Source organism: Dendropsophus ebraccatus, chromosome 8, assembly GCF_027789765.1.
Source record: "Dendropsophus ebraccatus isolate aDenEbr1 chromosome 8, aDenEbr1.pat, whole genome shotgun sequence".
Classification (NCBI taxonomy): Eukaryota; Metazoa; Chordata; class Amphibia; order Anura; family Hylidae; genus Dendropsophus; species Dendropsophus ebraccatus.
The window spans coordinates 119,465,588-119,491,522 of record NC_091461.1 but is presented as its reverse complement, the minus strand read 5'-3'; the positions used below and the strand labels follow the sequence as shown (position 1 = coordinate 119,491,522).

Sequence of the window (25,935 nt, the reverse complement as noted above, 5' to 3'; positions counted from 1 at the left end):
CATCATATAATACTGTTGCCGTTCAGGATCCTGGGAAAGCTGGGTGAGAAGCAACATGGCTACCACTACTGTATTATATACAGTATATAAAGATACTCTGACTATATCACATACTGCTGCTGCATTGTATGGTACCGATACCTGTCAGGATCCTGGGAAAGCCGTGTGACAATGATTCTAATAAGGGCTGGAATGGCGGCCATATTGTAATATAATATAATTCCCTGTTATTGCAGGGCTCCCCGGTGATGCTTCCTGCTTTCTCCCCCGGACATCACTTGGCAGCCGCAGACTCCCGCTGTACAGTGTGTAAGTGATGAGGCCTGTGACGGGTGAGAAGCCGGGGGCGCGAGTGATGTAACATCCGAGGGACGAGCCTCCCAGGCGGGCGCCGCCCACTAACACAGCTCGGGGCTCGAGGCCTCAACGGACGGAGGAAGCGGATCAAGGCGGGTCACACGGTGAGTATAGCGGCTGCTCCGTACTGTATGCCGGCAGGGATAGGAATGTGTGTGTGTATATATATATATATATACATATATATATATATAGCTTTCATTATACTGTGTGTGTGTATATATAGCTTTCATCATGTCATATCGTCCTGGGACTTGTAGTTCCACAACCCTCGGTGCTGTAAGTTACCAGAGCTTTGGCCACAAAGAGTCACTCACATTTATTACATTCCATTTTTTTCATTAATGCATTACCAAAAAGATAGCAGTTTATCGGACAAATGGCGCCTGGCTCTAAAGTTGCGCCGAGCTGAGTGGTTTATCCTTGGCGCTGTTCACACGCCGCAGATTTACCACATATTCTGACTCTCTGCATCCCATGCATGTATAAGGGGATTCCACAACCCTGACATGACATCATGCGATAGAAAATTTTTGCCCGGATTTTTGTCACTGAAAACAAAAAAAAAAGAATGCAATGGAAACAAGTAGCGAGAATAAAGATGGAGTTTAGTTTGTCACTGAAGATGAACACTGTGGCGGATCCAACGTACCATTGATGGCGATGGTGCTGGATGGTCCCCGGTGATGGAAGGACAATGCCGAGATATTATCTGCCGTCAAAAACGACAAAACTGCAACAGGGCCTTGGGGACATATTTTGCCTAGACGTCCCTGGTATGCCGCCATATACCGTCACGTATTGGGAGGAATTCATAGCACGAATACTAATCGAGCAGGGACGGGGAACCTTCAGCCCTCCAACTGTTGCAGAACTACACTTCCCATCCTGCTTGGACAGCCTTTGTCCAGGCACCATGAGAATTGTAGTTTAGTGACAGCTGGAGGTTTGAAGCTTCCCCATCCCTGGCTTAGACCATAGACGTTTAAGGTGAGAATCCCCCTTTAAGTATCTGAACAGTGGGCACAGCATAATCCTGGTGTGAGATCAGTGGAGAGGAGTAGTACCAGAGTTTACAGAGTTGTTTTCTCTGCAGCACAGGAGTCCCCTCCATGGAAACGGCTTCAGCAACAGAGAGGGTGGTGTCTGATCTGTGACCCGGGGTGAAGACTCAGGACATGAAGCTGCTCCTTCTCCTAAAGACATTCTCTTCTCCTGCCAGTAAGTGCATTTCTCTTATGTCTCGTTAATGATCGGAGGACGGTGAGCTAAAATATCCTGTATACCTCTGCAGATGGGTCACCACTCTGATTGTGGGGGTCCCAACAGTTACCACTCTAATGATTGTGGGGGTCCTAGCAGTCACCACTCTGATTGTGGGGGTCTCAGCAGTCACCACTGTAATGATTGTGAGGGTCCTAGCTGTCACCACTCTGATTGTGGGGGTCTCAGCAGTCACCACTCTAATGATTGTGCAGGTCCCAGCGGTCACCACATGTTATTGTGGGGGTCCCAGCTGGCACCACTCTGTGGGAGTCCCAGCGGTCACCACTGTGATTGTAAGGGTCCCAGAAGTCACCACTCTGATTTTAGGGGACCCAGCGGTTACCAATAATGATTGTGAGGCACCCAGCGGTCACCACTGTGATTGTGAGGGTCCCAGCTGTCACCACTCTGATTTTAGGGGACCCAGCGGTTACCAATAATGATTGTGAGGCACCCAGCTGTCACCACTCTATTGATGGTGGGGGTCCCAGCTGTCACACGTGTCCTAGTGTATACGGTTACATTTGGTGGAATACCACTCTGAGCCTTGTTTCTATAAGGTTGTGTTCACCCTGTGTCTATATACGGTATATATACGTATTATACGTATATAAGAAAGATGATGTATGTCATACTGTAATCCGCTTCTCTTTAACTTAAAGAGGTATTCCATCCAGGCTATTCTAAACAAAATTTACTGCCAATGTCCCCTTAATTTAAAGGGGTACTCCTGGAAAAGCCTATTTCTTTCAAATCAACTGGTTTCAGAAAGTTATATAGATTTGTAACTTCTATTTAAAAATCTCTAGTCTTCCAGTACTTATCAGCTGCTGTATGTCCTGCAGGAAGTGGTGTATTTTCTCCAGTCTGACACAGTGCTCTCTGCTGCCACCTCTGTCCATGTCAGGAACTGTCCAGAGTAGGAGACGTTTTCTATGGGATTTGCTACTGATCTGGACAGTTCCTGACATGGACAGAGGTGGCAGCAGAGAGCGCTGTGTCAGACCACACCACTTCCTGCAGGACATACAGCAGCTCATAAGTCCTGGAAGTTTTTTTTTTTTTTTTTTTTTTTTTTTTTCCACCCTTTAATTGGTAGGCATATAAAAAGCTCCCATTGAAAAAACAAAAAAACAAATCAAAGTCAGCACCAAAATCCACATAGGATATTCTCTGCTGATTTTGAGGTTTTTTATTTTTTTATTGAAAAATTGAAAATAAAAAATAAATATAATTTTTTTCTGAGTCTGTTCTACCATGAATCAGTCTCTTCTGCAGTGGTGAGAAAGACGTCTCTGCTGTAGATTCAGCTCTTCAGTCCGGGGGCGTCAGGAAAGCGAATTACCCGTGGTTGTAAGATCAGCTCCAGACATGATTCGTCCTAAGCGGAAAGTCCTTGAAAACGATTTTTTTGGAATGCATCCCATTGCTCCGAACACTCATAAATATCATTTTTCGACTGAATAAAATGGCACTTCACCTAAGTGCTGTTATATATATGTCATTATCAGTAAATGCAAGATTTATGACTCGCCTGCCTATTACCGGATTATACGGGAAGTTTCTTCTCTTTTCCCTGTGAATGTTCTAACATTGCAGACGGCCGGGTGATGGAAAGCTTCCCTCCCGCAGATTAATATTTATATCGCTTTATTTGTCTTTAATATTTCAATGATAAAGCAGATCGGCACAAAGGCTGCAATTTGTCATCACCGACGGGATTGTCGCCCAACAGCCATTCAGCATATTTGTAGTTGTCCAAAAAAAAGAAGATGCTGCATGGAAGTGATTACCTGTGAGCTACGGTCACATGGTATAAAAAGATTGTTCACAAAATAAAAAAAATAAAAAAATAAACTTTGAAATCAACTGGTCCCAGCAAATGCCAGAAATTTGTAATTTAAAATCTGCAGTGTTCAAGTACTCATCAGCTGCTGTATGTCTTGCAGGAAGCTGTGTATTCTCTCCAGTCTGACACAGTGCTCTATGTTGCCACCTCTGTCCATGTCAGGAATCTCCATAGAAAACCTCTCCTGCTCTGGACAGTTCCTGACATGGACAGAGGTGGAAGCAGAGAGCACTGTCAGACTGGAGAGAATACACCACTTTCTGCAGGACATACAGCAGCTGATAAATACTGGAAGAGTGGAGATTTTTTAATTGAAGCGAACTACAAATCTTTGGCACTTTCTGACACCAATTAATTTGAAAGAATTTTTTTTGTGAGCTACCCCTTAAATTGTTTACTGTGTCGGCTGCTTTTTAGCTCTATTAGTTCACATCTAGGACTGCATTGTCTATTGTAGTGTTAACCAACCTGTGGCTCTCCAGCTGTTGCAAAACTACAGCTCCCATCATGTGGCTGTCAGGGCATGATGGGAGTTGTACCTTTGCAACATCAGGAGAGCCACAGATTTGTGAACAGTGGTTTATTTGTATCTGAGTACTTTCCTCCTCGGTACTTTACACTGCAGTTGTTCTTCTACAGCAGGGGCAAGGAACGTTTTTTTCTGTCAAGGGCCATTGGGGCATTTATAAAATCATTCAAGGGCCGTGTGTTATAATGGGCGCAGCAGTGGCGTACCATGGACTGGCAGCATCAGGGGTTAGTGCCCCAGCAGTGCACTTAAAGGGGTTATTCAGTGTTACAAAAACATGGCCACTTTCCCCCTCTCTTGTCTCCAGATTGGGTGGGGTTTGAAACTCCGTTCCATTGACCTAAATGGAGCTTAATTGCAAACCACACCTGAACTGGAGACAAGAGTGGGGCATAAGTGGTCATGTTTTTTGTAGCACTGGATAACCCCTTTAACCCCAAAGATTTCCCCTAGCAGTGCACTTAACCCAGAGGGACAGTAAGCATGAAATCTCTGTGCCAGAATTTTTTTTTTTTTTTTTGAAACGCTGGAGTTGTCCTTTAAGGGTATAAACACACACACACCGTATACGCAGTGTATTTACTACTGCGATACGCAGCAAATACGCAACAAATATGCAGCAGATTAGATCTAAATAACTGAACACAGCATCAAATCTGCTGCAGATCTGCTGCGTATTTGCTGCGTATCTGCTGCATATACGGTGTGTGTGTTTGTACCCTAAGCAGTGCTTCTCAATTCCAGTCCTCAGGCCTCACCAACAGGTCGTGTTTTGAGGAATTCCTTAGTATTTCACAGGTGATATAATTTTAGTCGGAGCATCAGGTATTATCACTGCTGTTCTTTGTATAGGATAGCCTCAAAACATGACCTGTTGGTGAGGCCTAAGGACTGAAACAGAGAACCACTTCTTTAAAGGGATTATCCAGTGCTACAAAAACATGGCCACTTTTTCCCCTACTGTTGTCTCCAGTTCAGGTGCGGTTTGCAATTAAGCTCCATTTACTTCAATGGAACTGAGTTTCAAAACCACACCTAATCTGGAGACAACAGTAGGGGGAAAGTGTCCATGTTTTTGTAGCGCTGGATAACCCCTTTAAAGCAATGTATTAGGGTCCATTTACACAGAAAGATTAACTGACAGATTATGATTTGAAGCCAAAGCCAGAAACAGACTATAAACAGAATTCAGGTCATATAGGAAAGCCTGAGATTTCTCCTCTTTTCAAATCCATTCCTGGCTTTGGCTTCAAATTTTTGGCAGATAATCTTTCTATGTAAATTGACCCTCAGCATAAAATATTCAGTCTCCGGAGTACCCTTTAAGTGCCCAGGGGTTGTTCCCTAGTACAGCAAGTTCAGCCCATGTCCTCTTAATCGGCGCCTCTGTACCCTCTTGCATCTACATACCCCGTGTAAATGCCACTACCCAAAGAGGACATGGGCTGCATTTTGAAGTCAGTGCTGAAAAAGCTATCTGAGCACTTGCTATTAGGTGCTGGGGAAAGATGGAGGACATTATAGGACAGTACTAAACAGTGTAAGTAGATACAGTACTGAGGTGACCTGGAACACATTGAAAGCTGCAGCATTTTGGTGTCCCTGCCTCTCTCACTCTCTGCCGCTGCTCCCTCCTCCCCTGTCCTTAGACTTCTAATAGCAGCATCTGTGTCCCTGCCTCTCTCCCCCTCCCTCCCATGTCCATAGACTCCTGCCCCGTTCACTCTCTGCCCCTTCTCCCTCCCTCCCCTCTCCATAGACTTTTTATAGCAGCAGCTGTAACCTGATCTCCGACAAGACGTTTATACTTCAAGGTCCTCCTCAAGGGGCTGCCATCCGTGTCATCAAATTCTCATAATCTACACAAAAAAACAAACAAAAAAAAAATCATTAAAGTATCATATTGCCCCCCCAAAAGTTATACAAATCACCAATATACACTTTATCCAGGAAGTGAAGCCTTGATGCAGTAGTAAGTGCATGGAAAAAAAGCGCTTTATAAGCATTTCCTGTAATAAGTGAATGTTGGTGATTTGTATAACTTTTGGGAGGCAATAGAATACGTTCATAAAAATTTTCGCTGGACTTTAACAAACAATAACATTCAAATCCCCCCGTGGGCCTTTGATTTCCCTCATCTAGGTAGAAACAGACCCGCCGCTACTTTTATCGTTTGCTGCCCTTGATTTACACCACCTCATTACAGCATCATGTATCTAAAAGTATTTATTTTTTTTAATTATTTTTATTTATTTTCCCTTTAAGGACTATTAAACCGCGACACTTAGAGCCTCGTCAAACCTGACGGAACGCTCATCGGAATAAAAGTCAGCTCTTAATTGTTGTACAAAGCAATGTAATCATTTGTAATTGAATCGTCAGAAATGCAAATGTTATCTGCCTGACATTTCTGTCGTGTTTTTTTTTTTTTTTTTTTTAATTATCTTTATTAAAGTCTGCGGCTTTACAAAGGGAAAAGCTTTACAATTAAACCCCGGTTTGTTACACACCGTGACATTTACCTGTAATCGCCTTTTTCTTCTAAGACCTTGATGTTTAATTATTGTTTTCCTCTGCCCCCTCCAGGGATTCGCGGGATAACGTATGTTTGAACGGTGACCCAGCGACGGGCGGAGAATGCAGAAACAGGTTAGAGAGGGCCCGCTCCGACGCCACTTCTTGTTTTGTGTGATGACAGGCGATATTGTGCGCCGAATCAACCGCTATGTTCTCTTATATAAAAGAGGTTGTTTTTTTTTTCCTTTTTTTTTTTTTTTTTTTGTATTTACGCCAACAGGGTTAGTGGCGCTGATCTGTGTGTACTAAAGGAAGTAGACAGCTCAATTAGACTTTAATTAACAGTAAGTGGTTTTATTGCCGAGACTCCGAATCGGCGGCGGTGTTTGAAGTAATTGAATCGGTCAGCTGTACCCGCTGAAAACTTCCACAGTCCATTTTATTTCGTTTTTACGAGGAAGTGACTCCGGCAAAAAAGTTTTCTTTCAAATCAACTGGTTTTAAAAAGATATATAGATTTGTAATTTAGTTCTATTTAAAAATCTCCAGTCTTCTAGTACTTATCAGCTGCTGTATGCCCTGCGGGAAGTGGTGTATTCTCTCCAGTCTGACACAGTGCTCTCTGCTGCCACCTCTGTCCATGTCAGGAACTGTCCAGAGCAGCAGCAAATTCCCATAGAAAACGTCTCCTGCTCTGGACAGTTCCTGACATGGACAGAGGTGGCAGCAGAGAGCACTGTGTCAGACTGGAGAGAATACACCACCTTCTGCAGGACTTACAGCAGCTGTTAAGTACTGGAAGACTGGAGATTTTTAAATAGAAGTAAATTCTGTATAACTTTCTGACACCAGTTAATTTGAAAGAAAAAGACTTTCGGGGGAGTAGCCCTTCTAAAGAAGTCCTGTGAAATGACCAATATTCCTGCAGTGTAACCTTTGGCATCCCAGCTCAGCTGCATTTAATCATACTGAGTAGAGGTGAGTGAACCTACAGTAAGTTCGGCTTTAAAAAAAACGCCTAATGCTCTGCATTTGAATCCCAGTGGCTGGTGAAGAATAATTCATCCATCTTCTCCAGCCATCAGGAGTCAAATGCTGAACGTTTAGGGTTTCGCCAACTTACTGTAGTTTCGCTCATCTCTAATACTGAGCCCTTTCATTATTACAGCTGGGTCATGTGATCACCATTTACAATAGCAGTAAGTGACATGCTTCCCTGTGTATAAAGGAAACAGTCTCCAGTGTGGTATTTTCCCACTGGATTACAGGCCAACATCACCACCTGTCAAAATCCTGCTGGTTGGTCAGTCTCCTTGCCTTCACACCAAGCTTTGTCTCCAGGAGAGCAGTGATATAGTAGCTGAGTCTCCAAGAGAGCAGTGATATATTAGCTGAGTCTCCAGGAGAGCAGTGATATATTAGCTGAGTCTCCAGGAGAGCAGTGATATATTAGCTGAGTCTCCAGGAGAGCAGTGATATATTAGCTGAGTCTCCAGGAGAGCAGTGATATAGTAGCTGAGTCTCTAGGAGAGCAGTGATATAGTAGCTGAGTCTCTAGGAGAGCAGTGATATAGTAGCTGAGTCTCTAGGAGAGCAGTGATATAGTAGCTGAGTCTCTAGGAGAGCAGTGATATAGTAGCTGAGTCTCTAGGAGAGCAGTGATATAGTAGCTGAGTCTCCAGGAGAGCAGTGATATAGTAGCTGAGTCTCCAGGAGAGTTGTTAGAAGTTCTATGCCCCTTATCCATCACTTGCTGCACTGTGATAAGACACATAGCTGGGGAAAGTGTATAAAGTCTCTTTCCACTCTGTCTTCAAAGCTCAGGGGCATTATGGGAAAGAGTAGGCACTCCTACTTTTGGACCCAGTGTTCAGAGAATGTGAAGTTTGTGCCCCTAGGGAATAGAAAAACATGACTGCTTTATCATAGAATTAGCACCACCCTTCTATTGAGGTTGTGACTGGTATTGCAGCTCAGCTCCATTGACGTGGACAACACAGCAATGGACAGGTGTGGAACAAAGCCGCCATGTTTTTGTTTTTAAATTCTGGTAAACTCATTTGAGGTTGTAGTGCAGTCTTATGGCGTCTTCCCTGTGCTGCTGTATATGACATGTCAGGGGTCCGGGGGGCGCTTTACCTGTCCAGTTCTGCTGGACTCTTCTTAGACATTATGAGTATGTAAGGAGTTATGAAAGTCTCATAGACTCTTAGAGCATAGAGGAGCCCTCGTCTATCCATCTCTGATGTGCAGATGTGACGTGTATTCCACAGCTCTCCACACGTAACAGCGGTTCATCCAGAACGTCCAGGAGATACGAGCAGCCGACCATCGCCTCAAAATCTCGCTCACCCTCCCCGTATACCAACAGGCGCATGTGTGAGCTGACCGAGGACTCCAGGCAAAGGCTGGCCCATCTACACCTGGGACCCTACACATTCAAGAAGGAATCCTGCAGCAAGCCCCCATTTGTAGTCAGACATGTAAGTCAGTCCAGAAAGTTGTCGTATGTTCCTTGTTTACACTGCCTAAACCTTATAAGTAATGTAATAGACCGGCCATCCATTACATTAAATCCACAAGTCTCACGTTGTTTAGATCCCCCACGTTCTGCCAGCGCGACGCTGACCCATTCACTCGTGGATTCATAAGACATCTGAAGGTGTCCTGTGGTATCTGCCAAGATGTTACCAGTAGACTCTCTATGCACTTTAAGGCTGGGTTCACACACAGTATATTTCAGGCAGTATTTGGTCCTCATGTCAGGTCCTCATAGCAACCAAAACCAGGAGTGGATTAAAAAGACAGAAAGACTATGTTCACACACTGTTGAAATTGAGTGGATGGCCGCCATATAACGGTAAATAACTGCCATTATTTCAATACAACGGCCGTTGTTTTAAGATAACAGCAAATATTTGCCATTAAATGACAGCCATCCACTCAATTACAATATTATGTGAACATAGCCTTTCTGTGCTTTCAATCCACTCCTGGTTTTGGTTGCTATGAGGACCTGACATGAGGACCAAATACAGCCTGAAATATACTGTGTGTGAACCCAGCCCAAGAAAGGAGATGAGTCCTTCCTTTCTTTTTCTTAGGCCCCATTCACACGTCCGTGTCAGTTTTTACTGTCAGGAAATCCTGATCAGGAAACCTCAAATGTCATCAGGAAAGTATCAGGATTTCCTGACAGTAATCCGTTTTTACCATCAGGAAACCATCAGGAAAAACCTTCAGGATTTCCTGATGAGATGGTCTAGTATGCCAACATAAATCACAGGTACCCACACAGCCCCTAGTGTACCTGGATGGCCACAGGCTGCAGAACTACAACTCCCATCATGGCCTGCCAGCAGAGCCATGATGGGAGTTGTACTTCTGCAACCTGGATGGCCACAGGCTGCAGAACTACAACTCCCATCATGGCCTGTCAGCAGAGCCATGATGGGAGTTGTACTTCTGCAACCTGGATGGCCACAGGCTGCAGAACTACAACTCCCATCATGGCCTGTCAGCAGAGCCATGATGGGAGTTGTACTTCTGCAACCTGGATGGCCACAGGCTGCAGAACTACAACTCCCATCATGGCCTGGCAACTCCATCAGCGCATGGTGGGAGTAGTAGTCCTAAAGGGGTAATCTCACCTGTCCTGGATCCTGCTCTGTCCGGGCAGCGAGGTTGAGGTCCGGGCAGAGTGCAGTGCAGAGATCCGGGCGGCGGCAGCGGTCGGAGGCGCGGAGCATGCGGCGGGCCGGTGGGGAGTTTCCGGGGGGGGGGGGGGGATGGAGTGGAGCGAGCGGGCGGGCTGCACCGCACTCTGGCCGGCTAGCCCTGTAGTACCAGGGGGGCGGTCGGGCGAGCGGAGCGGGCGGGCGAGCGGAGCGGGCGGGCGAGCGGAGCGGGCGGGCGGGCGAGCGGGCGGGCTGCACCGCACCGCACTCTGGCCCCGTGGTGAGGTCCTGGCTCTCTACCATTCCGGAATCACGGGCACTTTCCTGATATACATCAGGAAAATGCCCGTGATTCCGGCGCTCCCATAGACTTCTATGGGGGTGTCCGTGCCGGATTTCCGGACGAAAATAGGACAGGATCTAAAAAATCCGGTCCTATTTTCCGGAACGGACACCCTTCCGGAAAAATCCGGAAGGGTGTCCGTGTCTAATGTCAGCCTATGAGTCCGGAAATCCGTCCGGATTTCCTGATAGGAAATCCGGACAGATTTTCCGGACGTGTGAAGGGGGCCTTAGACTTGGTGTGTATAATGGTTAGGTAGGTGGTCGATGTCACAGTAACATCCACATGATGCCAGAACACAAAGTCTCCAGCAGAACATTGCCTATCACACTGCCCCCGCCGGCATCTTGTCTTCTTCCCACAGCTGGAGGGCCACATGTCTGACACCTGTACCCTATGTTTAACACTTTTCTAACATAGCCAACAAGAACTTTTCCATTAGTTTGTGCTATAGTAGATGTTTTGTGGGTTCAGACCAGACAGGCTAGCTTTAACTTCCATGTGCATCACTGAGCCTAGATTATCCATGACCTTGTGACTTGTTGACCCTTCTTGGAACACTTTTAATAGTTACTGACCGCTACTAACAAACTATTCACCATTGTCAGACAGTCACCATTGTCCCCAGATACTCAGTGTTAATCTTTTTACATGTTGATGGTTTTAAAGTCATCGGTGGCTGGTGTAGATGTCTTCTGTTTGACACCATATCTTGTATTTCCAGGTTTGGGTTTCCTGCCGTATCTGACCTTATGAATGTTTTTTTTTAGTTAGAAACAAGCTCTTCACCTGACACTACTGAGCTGTCCTGCTCTACCAGAAGTCTGAGATCAGAAGAGTCCTCAGGACTGCACACAGGTAAGTACTACAGTAGTACCACATAACTTAGCATCAACAATCAGGCCGCATGCACACATCTGTGGCCGTTTTTACGGTGAGGAGGCTTCAGGAAATAATCAGTATTTCCTGACCGTAAAAACTAAAGAGAGAGAAAAAATTATCTTAAAAAGACATACTCACCTACAGTGCAGCTCTCCAGCTTGTCTTCTCCACTGCTGAAGCGATGGGGAGAGAGCGGCCTCTTTTGGGCTGTGGAGGAAGATATGTCTGTTACTTTCCTCCTCTGCGCCGTTCCGATAGCAGTTAGTAGTTTGCTCCACGGTCTGCTAGGAGCACTGCCCGCCCATATAGCATGGATCCTGCCCCGGCCGTTCCGGCCCTTTCTAATGATAATGAATGGAGTGCGCTGGCAGGGGGCACGGCAGATCGGGGCTATGGGGGTGGCCAGTGCTCCCAATGGCCTCAACGGACCATGAAGCAAACTACTAACTGCATTGGAACAGCACCGAGGAGGAAGAGACATACCATCCTCCTCAGCGTCTTCTGTGCAATAGGGACATATCAGCAGGTTAGACTTTTCTAACCTGTGGATAGTTCCCCTTTAAGATCTCCACCTGCTGCTTAAAGTCTGTCCTGGTCATGTGACTCACTCCCCGGACCCATTAGAACCTACAGCTCTGATAACCGTACTGCAGCTAATAAACCAGAGAAATTGTCCGGGTACTTGTATATATCCGCAGATACTCACCTATAATATTTATCAGGTTATAGGTTTCTTGTATACCTGGTCGGCCTTGTCAGGCCTTGCAGCCCACTCACTGCCTGATATCAGAGCTCGCCTGTGTGTCATCCCAGCGTGTCCCCCAAGGCTCGGCTTTGATGCAGTTCTCCATGAGTCTGTGTCATTTCATTACGTAAAAGCCGTGTCTGTGAGTGGGAGATGGAAAATGAGGCAGGTGGGTGTCTGTAATCTATAGTGTCAGGATTACATATAGCACCGAGCCGAGAAGATGACAGGCGAGGCTTCTCTTTGTTGTGCACACATGCATTTGCAATAGGTTTGTTGGAACAATATAATGCTATAAATATAACGTATGCAGCAGAGATCCATCAAAACCGGAGCGGCTATCCATAGCAGTGACATCCCAGAGGGCGGGTGACCCGTTCCTGTTCGTAACGCCACTTCTCATTTACACTAATCTGCTTATGGTGGCCATGATGTATTTTATATGGTATATGAGCTGGGGGCATCAGCTCAGTGTAAGTACGGATGTTTCCCTTAGGGCTGAGACCATAGTATGGCATTACATATCAGTATGGTGTATGCACTTATTGCAGCCGTAATGCAGTAGGATGGAATCTGGGGCATGCTTGTCTCATGAATGCAACCCCTGTCCACATGGGACCCCTTCTTATTAGCCAAAATAGAGAGTACTGCTCAAGCCATCCTTGTAACATAAAGGGGCCATATAGCTGTAACACTACATTTCTCATGCTGCGGCCATTGCCCAGCTGGCTATGGCTTTCCTCAGCAAAATCTGCTACTCACTGGGGGTCGCCAGCAGCAGGACCTAGAAAGATCAGCTGACCACATTCTCAACCTCTTTCTTTTTTGGTCACTACAGGTCTTTAGTATCTAAATGTAAGCATTAAATTAAATGTTTTAATATCACCTGGTGTCAGAAAGTTATACAGATTTGTAAATTACTTCTATTTAAAAATTCCCAGTCTTCCAATACTTATCAGCTGCTGTATGTCCTGCAGGAAGTGGTGTATTCTCTCCAGTCTGACACAGAGCTATCTGCTGCCACCTCTGTCCATGTCAGGAACTGTCCAGAGCAGGAGAAGTTTTCTATGGGGATTTGTTACTGCTCTGGACAGTTCCTGACATGGACAGAGGTGGCAGCAGAGAGCACTGTGTCAGACTGGAGAGAATACACCACTTCCTGAAGGACATACAACAGCTGATAAGTACTGGAAGACTTGAGATTTTGTAATAGAAGTAAATTACAAATCTCTGACACTTTCTGGCACCAGTTGATTTGAAAAGAAAAAAGGTGAACAACCCCTTTTAATAAGGAATCAAAACCCCTGATCAGGCAACAAGCACATTTGCGGCACAGATCCACCCATTCAAACCTGTGAGCGGCTATGGATATGGTCCACAATGATGTGTGAATAGGGTCTTGTACTGTCTCCACATCTCTTCCTATAGTATAACCATCTCTTCTGTCTCTCTTTTGCAGATACCCCTGTGCCGGGCGGCTTCACACCTCGGGGGGGCAGGGTAAGTTTCCGTCATCACTGTACATCACACTCCCACGTCCTAATTTAATTCTGCGCTGTGTAATATCGGCTTGCGCTATGTTTATTGAATCCATCGACCTCTCTTCACGGCAGATTAATAGTCCTGCCCCGAGGTGTCGTTGGCGAGCCGTCACATGTCAGCAATAATTTTGATAGGACAAAATGAATGTTATTGATGAATGTGTTTTAATGAGAGTCTTTTACATGTGTCACAATTCCTGGTGTGATGACGGCCGGATCGTACAGGTCACGAGTATTAGATTCTTTTGTTTCCCACATTCGGTATTATATTAGAATATTTACTAGCCATATTATCTTAAAGGGGTACTCCGGTTTCAGACAGTTTTATATAGATTTGTAATTTACTTCTATATAAAAACCTCCACTCTTCCAGTACATATCAGCTGCTGTATGTCCTGCAGGAAGTGGTGTATTCTCTTCAGTCTGACACAGTGCTCTCTGCTGCCACCTCTGTCCATGTCAGGAACTGTCCAGAGCAGGAGAGGTTTTCTATGGGGATTTGCTGCTGCTCTGGACAGTTCCTGACATGGACAGAGGTGGCAGCAGAGAGCACTGTGTCAGACTGGAGAGAATGCACCACTTCCTGCAGGACATACAGCAGCTGATATGTACTGGAAGAGTGGAGATATTACAAATTTATATAAATTTCTGAAACCAGTTGATTTTGCCAGAGTTTCCCTTTAAACTGTTAAATAAAAAAAAAAAAAAACAGACAAAATTAAATTTGACAAAAAAAAAAAAAAAATCCAGCCACATTTTGGGTTTCCTTTCTGTAACTTCCTTGCTGTACGCGTTGCTTTCCCTCAGGATGTCGCCTGCCATGCGTTGTTTCTCGTTCTCGGTTTTCTCCTGGCTTCATCCATTATTCTGTAAAGTAGCTGGTTATTGATTTCTGACTGATCTCATACCTCGTTGTGATCTCGCTTTAGTGGAGACTCTTCTGCTATAGAATTTTCTAACCTTCCATCTTCGCCGTCCTCTTCTTTGTGCCCTGACGGAAATTGCCAAACAATGCCAAAAAGTGAGATTTACACTGCTCATATGCTGTAAACTTACATAATAAATGGTGATATAAGGTGTGTGGATACATCCTGTATATATACTGGTGTGTGGATACATCCTGCATATATACTGGTGTGTGGATACATCCTGTATATGTACTGGTGTGTGGATACATCCTGCATATACTGGTGTGTGGATACATCCTGCATATATACTGGTGTGTGGATACATCCTGCATATACTGGTGTGTGGATACATCCTGCATATACTGGTGTGTGGATACATCCTGCATATATACTGGTGTGTGGATACATCCTGTATATATACTGGTGTGTGGATACATCCTGTATATATATACTGGTGTGTGGATACATCTTGCAGATACTGGTGTATGGATACATTTTGCATATATACTGGTGTGTGGATACATCCTGCATATACCGGTGTGTGGATACATCTTGCAGATACTGGTGTGTGGATACATCCTGCATATATACTGGTGTGTGGATACATCCTGCATATATACTGGTGTGTGGATACATCCTGCATATATACTGGTGTGTGGATACATCCTGCATATATACTGGTGTGTGGATACATCCTGTATATACTGGTGTGTGGATACATCCTGTATATATACTGGTGTGTGGATACATCCTGTATATATACTGGTGTGTGGATACATCCTGTATATACTGGTGTGTGGATACATCCTGCAGATACTGGTGTGTGGATACATCCTGCAGATACTGGTGTGTGGATACATCCTGTATATGTACTGGTGTGTGGATACATCCTGCATATATACTGGTGTGTGGATACATCCTGCATATACTGGTGTGTGGATACATCCTGTATATACTGGTGTGTGGATACATCCTGTATATACTGGTGTGTGGATACATCCTGCAGATACTGGTGTGTGGATACATCCTGTATATATACTGGTGTGTGGATACATCCTGCAGATACTGGTGTGTGGATACATCCTGCAGATACTGGTGTGTGGATACATCCTGTATATGTACTGGTGTGTGGATACATCCTGCATATATACTGGTGTGTGGATACATCCTGCATATACTGGTGTGTGGATACATCCTGTATATACTGGTGTGTGGATACATCCTGTATATACTGGTGTGTGGATACATCCTGCAGATACTGGTGTGTGGATACATCCTGTATATATACTGGTGTGTGGATACATCCTGTATATACTGGTGTGTGGATACATCCTGCAGATACTGGTGTGTGGATACATCCTGTATATACTGGTGTGTGGATACATCCTGCAGATACTAGTGGGTAGAGTTCCCCTTATAGGGCAGGTATACTCCTTAAAGTCACAGATATGTGATGGGATATGGTGGCTTGATGTGTATATCCACTGTAGAACACCAGTTTACATGCTGGTATAATGGATTTGTCCCAGTGCATCTTGCAGGGAGCTTCTCCTCCTGTGCAGAACATTTGGGATGCAGGAAAGGAGAACTGTAGCCTGAGGGAAGCATGAAGCACTATGGCCGCCTCTGGGGACACCGTGAGAGAGATTTAAAGGGGTTCTCTGGAATCAGCTGGTGGCAGGAAGTTATATAGATTTGTTATTTACTTCTATTTAAAAATTCTCCAGTCTTCATGGCTCTTTATAGGGGGATCACATTATTTTGGTTTTTTATATTCATATGTGTCTCTGTATATGGTTCTGTATGGGAGGAGTTACTGTGTTTAGCTCTTAATGGGAGGAGTCACTGTGCTTGGCTCTTTATGGGAGGAGTCACTGTGTTTGGCTCTTTATGGGAGGAGTCACTGTGTTTGGCTCTTTATGGGAGGAGTCACTGTATTTGGCTCTTAATGGAAGGAGTCACTGTGTTTGGCTCTTTATGGGAGGAGTCACTGTGGCTCTTTATGGGAGGAGTCACTGTGGCTCTTTATGGGAGGAGTCACTGTGGCTCTTTATGGGAGGAGTCACTGTGGCTCTTTATGGGAGGAGTCACTGTGTTTGGCTCTTTATGGGAGGAGTCACTGTGTTTGGCTCTTTATGGGAGGAGTCACTGTGTTTGGCTCTTTATGGGAGGAGTCACTGTGTTTGGCTCTTTATGGGAGGAGTCACTGTGTTTGGCTCTTTATGGGAGGAGTCACTGTGTTTGACTTGTTTTGGGAGAGGTCTCACTGTCTAGCTCTACGGTAGGATTCACTGTGTCTGGCTCTATGGGAGGAATCACTGCGTTTAGCTCATTATAGGAGGAGTCACACTACTTTTGGCTCCTTATGGGAGGAGTCACACTGTGTCTGGCTCTCTCCGGGAGGAGTCACACTGTGTTTGGGCTCTTTATGGGAGGAGTCACACTGTGTCTGGCTCTCTACGGGAGGAGTCACACTGTGTTTGGGCTCTTTATGGGTGGGCACGCTGTTTTTGGCTCTTTATGGGAGGAGTCCCACTGTGTGTGGCTCTTTATGGGAGGAGTCCGACTGTGTATGGCTCTTTATGGCAGGAGTCACACTATTTTTGGCTCTTTATGGGAGGAGTCCGACAGTGACTCCTGCCATAAAGAGCCATACACAATGTTTGTACTCCTCATGAGGGGGCCAATGGGTATATGGTTCTGTATAGGAGGGGTCTCACTGTGTCTGGCTCTGTATAGTATATATAATATAGCACACGGCATTACCCTAGGAACACTTGTACATGTTCCCAGTGTTGGTGACATCAGATCAATGTAGTTTATGTCTTATGGGCAGGATGGAGCCGTCCTGGTGAGTGATCTGTAGTTGTGATCATTGGGTAAGAGCGGCAGTCAGTCCCTGATAGAGATGATTTACATTATTACACAGACTGCTGCTAATCTATAGGGACATCTTCTGTGGGACGTACCCATTGGTGGGGGGTGAAGCTGCTTAAACGCATTGTTAAAAAAGGGAATAAATGGTTCCTTCCATTGTCACCGTGAGCCCAGTGCTGAGAAGCGGCGGGCACTTTGCTCCTTCTTTTCCTGGATTGGAAGGGTTGGGGTGGGTGTAGGCTCCACCACCACCTGCATTGAACGTGAGTGACACCTTTGGGTCTGCGTACACCAGTATATATGTCACCCATTGTGACGCCTGGTGTTAATAAGCTCAGTATGTGCGGCAGCCAGGAAATTATTCATTACAGATGATTAATTAAAGGGGAACTCCAGTGATTTTTTTTTTTCTCCAATCAACTTGTTTCAGAAAGTTGTATAAATATGTAGTTTACTTCTAAAAAAAAAAAAACAGCTGCTGTATGTCCTGCAGGAAGGGGTGTATTCTTTCCAGTCTGACACAGTGCTCTCCGCTGCCACCTCTGTCCATGTCAGAAACTGTCCAGAGCAGGAGACGTTTTCTATGGGGATTTGCTGCTGCTCTGGACAGTTCCTGACATGGACAGAGGTGGCAGCAGAGAGCACTGTGTCAGACTGGAAAGAATACACCACTTCCTGCAGGACATACAGCAGCTGATAAATACTGGGAGACTGGAGATTGTTTAATAGAAGTAAATTACAAATATCTGGCACCAGTTGATTTGAAAGGAAAAAAAAATTGGTGAACAACCCCTTTAACCCCTTAACGACACAGGGCGTATATTTACGCCCTGCGGTCGGTAAGGGCGTTTAGAACGGGGCCGCGCTCTGAGTAGCCCGGGGCCGTGGCTATTAGCGGGCACGGTCCGATTGCCGTGCCCGCTAATCAAGTATTCAGATGCAGCTGTCAAAGTTGATAGCTGCATCCGATTACAGTATGCAGCACTTCCCTGGTGTCTAGTGGTGGAGATCGCCCCCCGGGACGTCGTCCTGGAGGAGCGATCTCCATGTCTGCTGCCAGCCGGTGTCTCCGCCAAAATGGCGCTGATCCCGGCTCGGCACTCGTTTATTTTCGGCTGCAGCAGTTGAAAGCAAACGAGTGCCTATCTCATCGATCTATGCTGTATAAGTATACAGCATAGATCTCAATGAGAGATCAGAGTATATATACTAGAAGTCCCCCAGGGGAAATAACCCTAACCCCAGGGGGGAATAACCCCAACCCCAGGAGAAAGAACCCTAACCCCAGGGGAGCTTCTAGTATAAGTGTAAATAAAAAAAAAAAAAGAGTTGTGGTCAATAAAAATCCCCCTCCCCTAATAAAAGTCGGAATCACCCCCCTTTTCCCAGGTTATAAATAAAAATAAATAAATAAACATGTTTGGTATCGCCGTGTGAGTAATCGCCCGAACTATTAATTAATCACATTCCTGATCTCGCACGGTAAACGGCGTCAGCGCCAAAAATCCCAAAGTGCAAAATTGCGCATTTTTGGTCGTATCAAATCCGGAAAAATTGTAATAAAAAGCGATCAAAAAGTCGTATATGCGCAACCAAGGTAAAGATAGAAAGTACATATCATGGCGCAAAAAATGACACCTGACACAGCCCCATAGACCAAAGGATAAAAGCGCTATAAGCCTGGGAATGGAGCGATTTTAAAAAACATATATTTGTTAACAATGGTTTGAATTTTTTACAGGCCATCAGGTAAAAGAAAAGTTATACATGTTCTACATCGTTGTAATCGTAATGACTTGAGGAACATATATAACAAGTCAGTTTTACCCCAGGGCGAATGGCGTAAAAACAAATACCCCCCAAATAAACAAAATGCGTTTGTTTTTTTCTGGTTTCGCAGTGTACTTTATGATAAAATTCAGCCTGTCACTGCAAAGTACAATTAGTGGCGCAAAAAATAAGGGCTCATGTGGGTTTCTAGGTGGAAAATTCTATGGCCTTTTAAACACAAGGAGGAAAAAATGAAAACACAAAAATCAAAATTGGCTCCGTCCAGGGGTTAAAACTTCACTGTATCTGTAACATATCCGCCACCAAGGTCTGGAGCACATAATGCTTCTCAAAGCTATGGTATACGAGGAAGCTATAATCCTGTACTTTCTGAACGTAGTCCTTAAAAGTGCCCCATTACTAACAGGAAGTGATCACACGGGGCACAATTTCAGGTCAAGAAACCATTTTGATCAGTTGAGTGTCGCTTTACTGTAATTGCTGCTGCCGAAATGAGACGTGTAAACTGCTTGGATCATTTTTTTTAGCTTTCACAGTCAATTTGTTTCAGGTGAATAATTAAAAAAGAAAAAAAAAATGGATGTGTTTGTGTGCACCTGTTTTGATCTGTTTTTCCATTGACTTCGATTTAAAAAAAAGGATCAAAATGCATGTTATTTTAGCCGTACCCGGTTTTAATTTTTTTTTTATTTTTTATAATGGAAGTCAATGAAAAAAACAGATCAAAACAGGTGCACACAAAAACATCTGTTTTGTCATCCATTTTTCATTAGTTTTTTGCTTAAAATGGAGAGCCAAGGTTCCCTACTCCTGCCCCAGTGTATGTCTGAGGTGGGGAAGTTACATTGCCGACCCGCCATCACCACCATCTGCCTAACACGTGGATTGATGTGAATAGTGCCAGCCTCTTTTCAGCCCTACAGAATATGTTTGCGCTATATAAGCAACAGGAAAAAATGCAGCATTCTATCGTCAGCAGCGAGAGCTCAGAAGCCAGCCAGCCTTCCCAGTCGCGGCGATGTTTCAGCACGCAGACGCCATTATTTTAAATTCCAATTTTCTTGTCTTGCCGCCTCCAGCCGCCTCGCACCGGCATTCACGATAACCTCATAGAGAGCTGTGCAATATATATATATATATATTTTGCCTTCTCCTCCATATAATTTACTTTCCTCGGACTGTCCCAATGATTCATGACTGTTTTATCATAGAGATTTTAATTAAAATTGATTTGTTTGAAGGGAAAAAAAAAAAAAGACTCTGTATTAACAGCGGGAAGTTTTGGGCGCTGCTAGACAGCCATGGTTGGTCTTTAATTCATCACTCCCCGGATGGCCCAGAGCCGCCGCCGATGCCGCTGCCGCCGAGCTTCCCAGCAAACCAGAGGGAGATTGAAATCTACCTTTATTAGCAGCTGAAAACACAGCCCGGCTTAAAATTAAATGCCGAACGTGTCTGGAATGAAGTCGGCGGCGAGAAAATCCCCGGAATAAACAATAAACAGAATATTGGCCACTTCTGGATGCAGATGACGCCAGATATCGATATGCTGATGCTCCGTGATTAATGGAGGTTTTTTGTTTTTTTTTCATGTGCACACAGAAATCTAAATGACTTCCCTCATAATTTCCATCCCTCTTGCTCAGTCACAGCCTTTGGCCAAGGTGTTTTTTTTTCTTCATCTGTAAATGTTCATAGGGAGGACTGATGTGTTACTGGTGTCACTATGCCAGGAAATTCTAAACCTGCAGGTTTGCACACAGATAGGTAGTATTAAAGGGGTACTCCGGCTGTTTTTTCTTTTTTTAGGCCAGATTCACACATACCTGTTAGGGCCCTATTACACGGGATGATTTTAAGCAATTAACGACTAACGATAAACAATCGCAAACGACGTTGTTTTATCGTTAACCTAAGATCGTTCACCATATTACAAAAAACGCTAGTCGTTAGTTACGATCGTTAAGATGATCGTTTACTCGATCTGATCCCAACAAAACAATGAACAATGTGCAATTACACTGAACGATTAGTGAAAAAACGTGGAACTTGAGCGAACGAATGCGGAATTACAGCGAACGATTAACAATGATTTTAGGTTCAGATCTAAATCAACGATTAACGACACACAATTTTTCGATTGTTGCCTGCCATTACACAGAACGTTTATCGTTTAATTTTCAACGAAATAACGATTTTTCGCATGATAATCGTCCTGTGTAATAGGACCCTTAGTCTCTGAGCAAGTATGTAAATGCCTCCCCCTTATACTGTACTGTTGCGGTGAAGCCTTACTGTGGCGGGGAACCCTTACTGTTGCGGTGAAGCCTTACTGTGGCGGTGAACCCTTACTGTTGCGGTGAACCCTTACTGTTGCGGTGAAGCCTTACTGTTGCGGTGAAGCCTTACTGTTGCGGTGAAGCCTTACTGTTGCGGTGAAGCCTTACTGTTGCGGTGAAGCCTTACTGTCGCGGTGAACCCTTACTGTCGCGGTGAAGCCTTACTGTTGCGGTGAAGCCTTACTGTTGCGGTGAAGCCTTACTGTTGCGGTGAAGCCTTACTGTGGCGGTGAACCCTTACAGTGGCGGTGAACCGGTGAACCCTTACTGTGGTAGTGAAGCCTTACTGTGGCGGTGAAGCCTTACTGTGGCGGTGAAGCCTTACTGTGGCGGTGAACCCTTACTGTTGCGGTGAACCCTTACTGTTGTGGTGAACCCTTACTGTTGCGGTAAAGCCGTACTGTTGCTGTGAACCCGTACTGTTGCTGAATGCACACACGTTACTGTGTATATTATATAACACATACAGTATCAAGGTAGCAATCATCCGTGACCTGTTCCTACTTTGTTTCTAGGACTCCAGGAGGATGCACATCGATGACCTTCAGATGTCCTTGGACAATGTCAATAACAAAAGGCTCCAAGAGTCGCCGCACAGAACAATGTCCCTTCTGTCTCGTTCGGCTCCACCATCGATCCTCAGACACCCACCCAGCCCTGTACTCAACAGATCTTCCCTCCGAGAGAGGTAACAGCCTGATGTATTTGCTGAGTTTATGCTTATTGTATAATAATGAAGAATATTGAGTCAATTATTATAATTCCCAGATCACAAAAAATTCTGCGAACGTCTCGCGCAGGACCTTGATACGTCATGAAGAAATCAATCTCAAGGTGTTGTTTTTATGTAATCTCTCCCATCCCGGGAACGCCGTCCCCTCTGAAAACCTGCGGGAAGCAGTCAGCAGAATCGCTGCCTAATTGTTCAATATACAAAGTTGCTGAGCACTTAGATTTTCTGAAAGGAAAGATTTGTATCTGGAGTCTTTTCACGGTAGATGTCACTCGCTGTCAGTCATAGCTGGAAGCAAAGAAGAGGCAGCAAGGTGTGGGGAGCCCGGAACGGAAATCTGTCACTAGACCTTAAAATACAGCAAAATCCCTTTAATTCAGTAATCCAGAACGCATTTCATGTTCTCACTCCCTGAGTGTCCTCTAGTTTCAGAAATCACTTTAAAAGGGGTTGTTAACCTAAGATTTTTTTCTTTCAAATCAACTGGTGCCATAAATTTGTACTTTTGTACAGTTTTGTACAGTTCCTGGCATGGACAGAGGTGGCAGCAGAGAGCACTATGTCAGACAGGAAAGAATAGACCACTTCCTGCAGGACGTACAGCAGTTGATAAGTACTGGAAGACTGAAGATTTTTAAATAGAAGTATATTACAAATCTGTATAACTTTCTGAAACCAGTTGATTTAAAAGAAAAAGATTGCATATGAATGGTTTCCAAGTATTAAATGTAATGGATACTTGGATAGACGGCGGAGGCGGCAGATAGACGGCGGAGGCGGCAGATAGGCGGCGGAGGCGGCGGATAGACGGCGGAGGCGGCGGATAGACGGCGGAGGCGGTGGATAGGCGGCGGATGTGGCGGATAGACGGCAGAGGTGGCGGATAGACGGCAGAAGTGGTGGATAGACGGCAGAAGTGGTGGATAGACTGTGGAGGTTGTGGATAGACTGGAGGTTGCAGATAGACTGTGGAGGTGGCGGATAGATGATGGCGGAGGTGGGGTATAGACTGTGTAGGTTGCGGATAGACTGTGGAGGTTGCGGATAGACTGTGGAGGTTGCGGATAGACTGTGGAGGTTGCGGATAGATGACGGCCGAGGTGGCGGATAGATGACGGCGGAGGTGGGGGGTAGGCGGCGGAGGTGGCGGATAGATGATGGCGGAGGTGGTGGATAGATGGCTGAGGTGGGGGATAGATGGCTGAGGTGGGGGATAGATGGCTGAGGTGGGGGATAGATGGCTGAGGTGGGGGATAGATGGCTGAGGTGGGGGATAGATGGCTGAGGTGGGGGATAGATGGCTGATGTGGGGGATAGATGGCTGAGGTGGGGGATAGACGGCGGAGGGGGTGGATAGACTATGGAGGTGGCGGATAGATGATGGCGGAGGTGGCTGATAGACTATGGAGGTGGCGGATAGATGATGGCGGAGGTGGTGGATAGACGACGGAGGTGGCGGATAGATGATGGCGGAGGTGGTGGATAGACTATGGAGGTGGCGGATAGATGATGGCGGAGGTGGCGGATAGACTATGGAGGTGGCGGATAGACTATGGAGGTGGCGGATAGATGATGGCTGAGGTGGGGGATAGACGATGGAGGTGGCGGATACATGGCGGAGCTGGTGGATTTTATGCTCCCAGTATAGGGTAGAGCTTAGCGTAAGTCCAGCTGAAGCTTCTCTAAATCAGAATCTGGTTTGTGGCTCCTAATAAAACACGTTGTCCGTCCCGGCGTCCTGAGGTCTTCTATTACCTTTGTTTTTCACCTACCTGAATTCCTTTCTCTCCTTGACAATAAAAACACAATAGGAATAATCGGTTTTATTAGGCTTTACCGCTGACATTTGCTCAGTGCTTTATCTTTGTACTTGACTGAATTTACGGACCCTGTTACCTGGAATCATCTCACTTTATAAGCTTGGTCTCAATCCATATTGAGGTTTAGTTTAGGAGCGTGGTGCGGCGGTGTCACGGCTGCTGGTCGGCCGACCACTTGTTCTATCCTCACACTTGGATGCTCCTGGTTTTGGCTTCTTTCCTTCCTTTCACCAGCCAAGAACTCCCTCACTCCTCCTCAATGTATCTCTATGTCGAGAAACTTTGCTTGACAAATGCAAGAACTCCCACATGCCTTAAACTATTTCAATCCTCACAAGTTGCCTGCAACTTTTCCCTTTAATATTGACGTTATTATTGAGTCACAGTAATGCAGTGATTAAAGGGGTACTCCAGCGAAAATCTTTTTCTTTCAGATCATCTGGTTTCAGAAAGTTATACAGATTTGTAATTCACTTCTATTTAACAATTCCAGTCTTCCAGTACTTATCAGCTGCTGTATGTCCTGCAGGAAGAAGTGTATTCTTTCCAGTCTGACACAGTGCTCTCTGCTGCCACCTCTGTCCATGTCAGGAACTGTCCAGAGCAGCAGCAAATCCCTATAGATATCATCTCCTTCTGTGAACAGTTCCTGACACGGACAGAGGTGGCAGCAGAGAACATGGTGTCAGACTGGAAAGAATACACCACTTCCTGCAGGACATACAGCAGCTGATAAGTACTGGAAGACTGGACATTTTTGAATAGAAGTAAATTACAAATCTAACTTTCTGAAGCCAGTTGATTTGATAGAAAAAGAGTTTCACCTGAGTTCCCCTATAAGCTGAAACCCCAAGAAGCCTCAGTCTAATGGTGCATTTACACGGAAGGATTTTCGTTTGAATTTTCGCAATAATGATCGCACTGTGTGTAAACACAGCGAACGATCAAGCGCTGAGCGAGAAATCTTTCATCGGGATTTTTCAACATGTTCTCAAATCGTCATTGGTCGTTTGCTAAAAATCCGCAGATCGCTTTGTGTAAACAGTCTTTCACCGGTTCACCCTATGTGTGAGATGGGCTTAAGCGATCTTAAAACAATCGCAATAACGAATTTCCAAAATGATATATTGTTCCGTCTAAATGCTGATCGTTCTAAAAAAACACATTTACTCCGAAATCGTTAATGGGCGAATTATCGCTCCGTGTTAACGCAGCATAAGCGTACTATTACACAAAGCGATTTTTTTGACGATCAACGATTAGCAAACTCAAACAACCACTATGGTGAACAACCTGAAATCGTTCACCCAATTACACGGAACGATGATCGTTGCTTATGATCCTTATTGCGTTCGTCCTGTCGTTGCCACTGCGTTCGCCGCTACTGCAAATGACTTCTTATTACATGTGAATGATTTGCAAATGATTAAAATAGGTCCAAATTCTATTAAACGACCAACGATTTCACGTTGGTCGTTTATTTATTGTCTGCTATTACACAAAACGATTATCGTTCAAAACCGAACGATTTAACAATTTTTTGAACAATCATCAATCCATGTAATACCACCCTAAGGCTACATTTATACGTTCCTTCTTTGCGGAAATTATATTCTCAGGGTGCGTTCACACATACAGTATTCGCTTCAAATCTGTTGCAGATCTTCTGTGGATCCTGTACGTACAGTATGAACGCACTCGTAGTGTGGGCATAAGGAGTAACACACACTATTGGTTTCCAATTGGCACCAGGGGCATCCC

The 25,935-nt window shown here is 45.0% G+C and overlaps 1 protein-coding gene across 2 annotated transcripts in view; it reads left to right on the top strand.

Annotated features, from left to right (window-relative positions):
• The first annotated feature begins 280 nt into the window (after nucleotides 1-280).
• The window catches only part of SPATA6 (spermatogenesis associated 6), a 46,574-nt gene continuing 20,919 nt past the window's right edge, over nucleotides 281-25,935 (top strand). The window contains exons 1-7 of one of the 2 annotated variants that reach the window (XM_069981581.1): nucleotides 281-461; nucleotides 1,459-1,578; nucleotides 6,588-6,650; nucleotides 8,792-9,001; nucleotides 11,309-11,396; nucleotides 13,625-13,665; nucleotides 22,137-22,309. In XM_069981581.1, coding sequence (XP_069837682.1) covers nucleotides 6,639-6,650; nucleotides 8,792-9,001; nucleotides 11,309-11,396; nucleotides 13,625-13,665; nucleotides 22,137-22,309 — 524 coding nt within the window. In that variant the 5' untranslated portion in view covers nucleotides 281-461; nucleotides 1,459-1,578; nucleotides 6,588-6,638. Of the gene's footprint in view, nucleotides 462-1,453; nucleotides 1,579-6,587; nucleotides 6,651-8,791; nucleotides 9,002-11,308; nucleotides 11,397-13,624; nucleotides 13,666-22,136; nucleotides 22,310-25,935 lie in introns of both variants that reach the window. The other variant, XM_069981578.1, reaches the window with a different exon arrangement.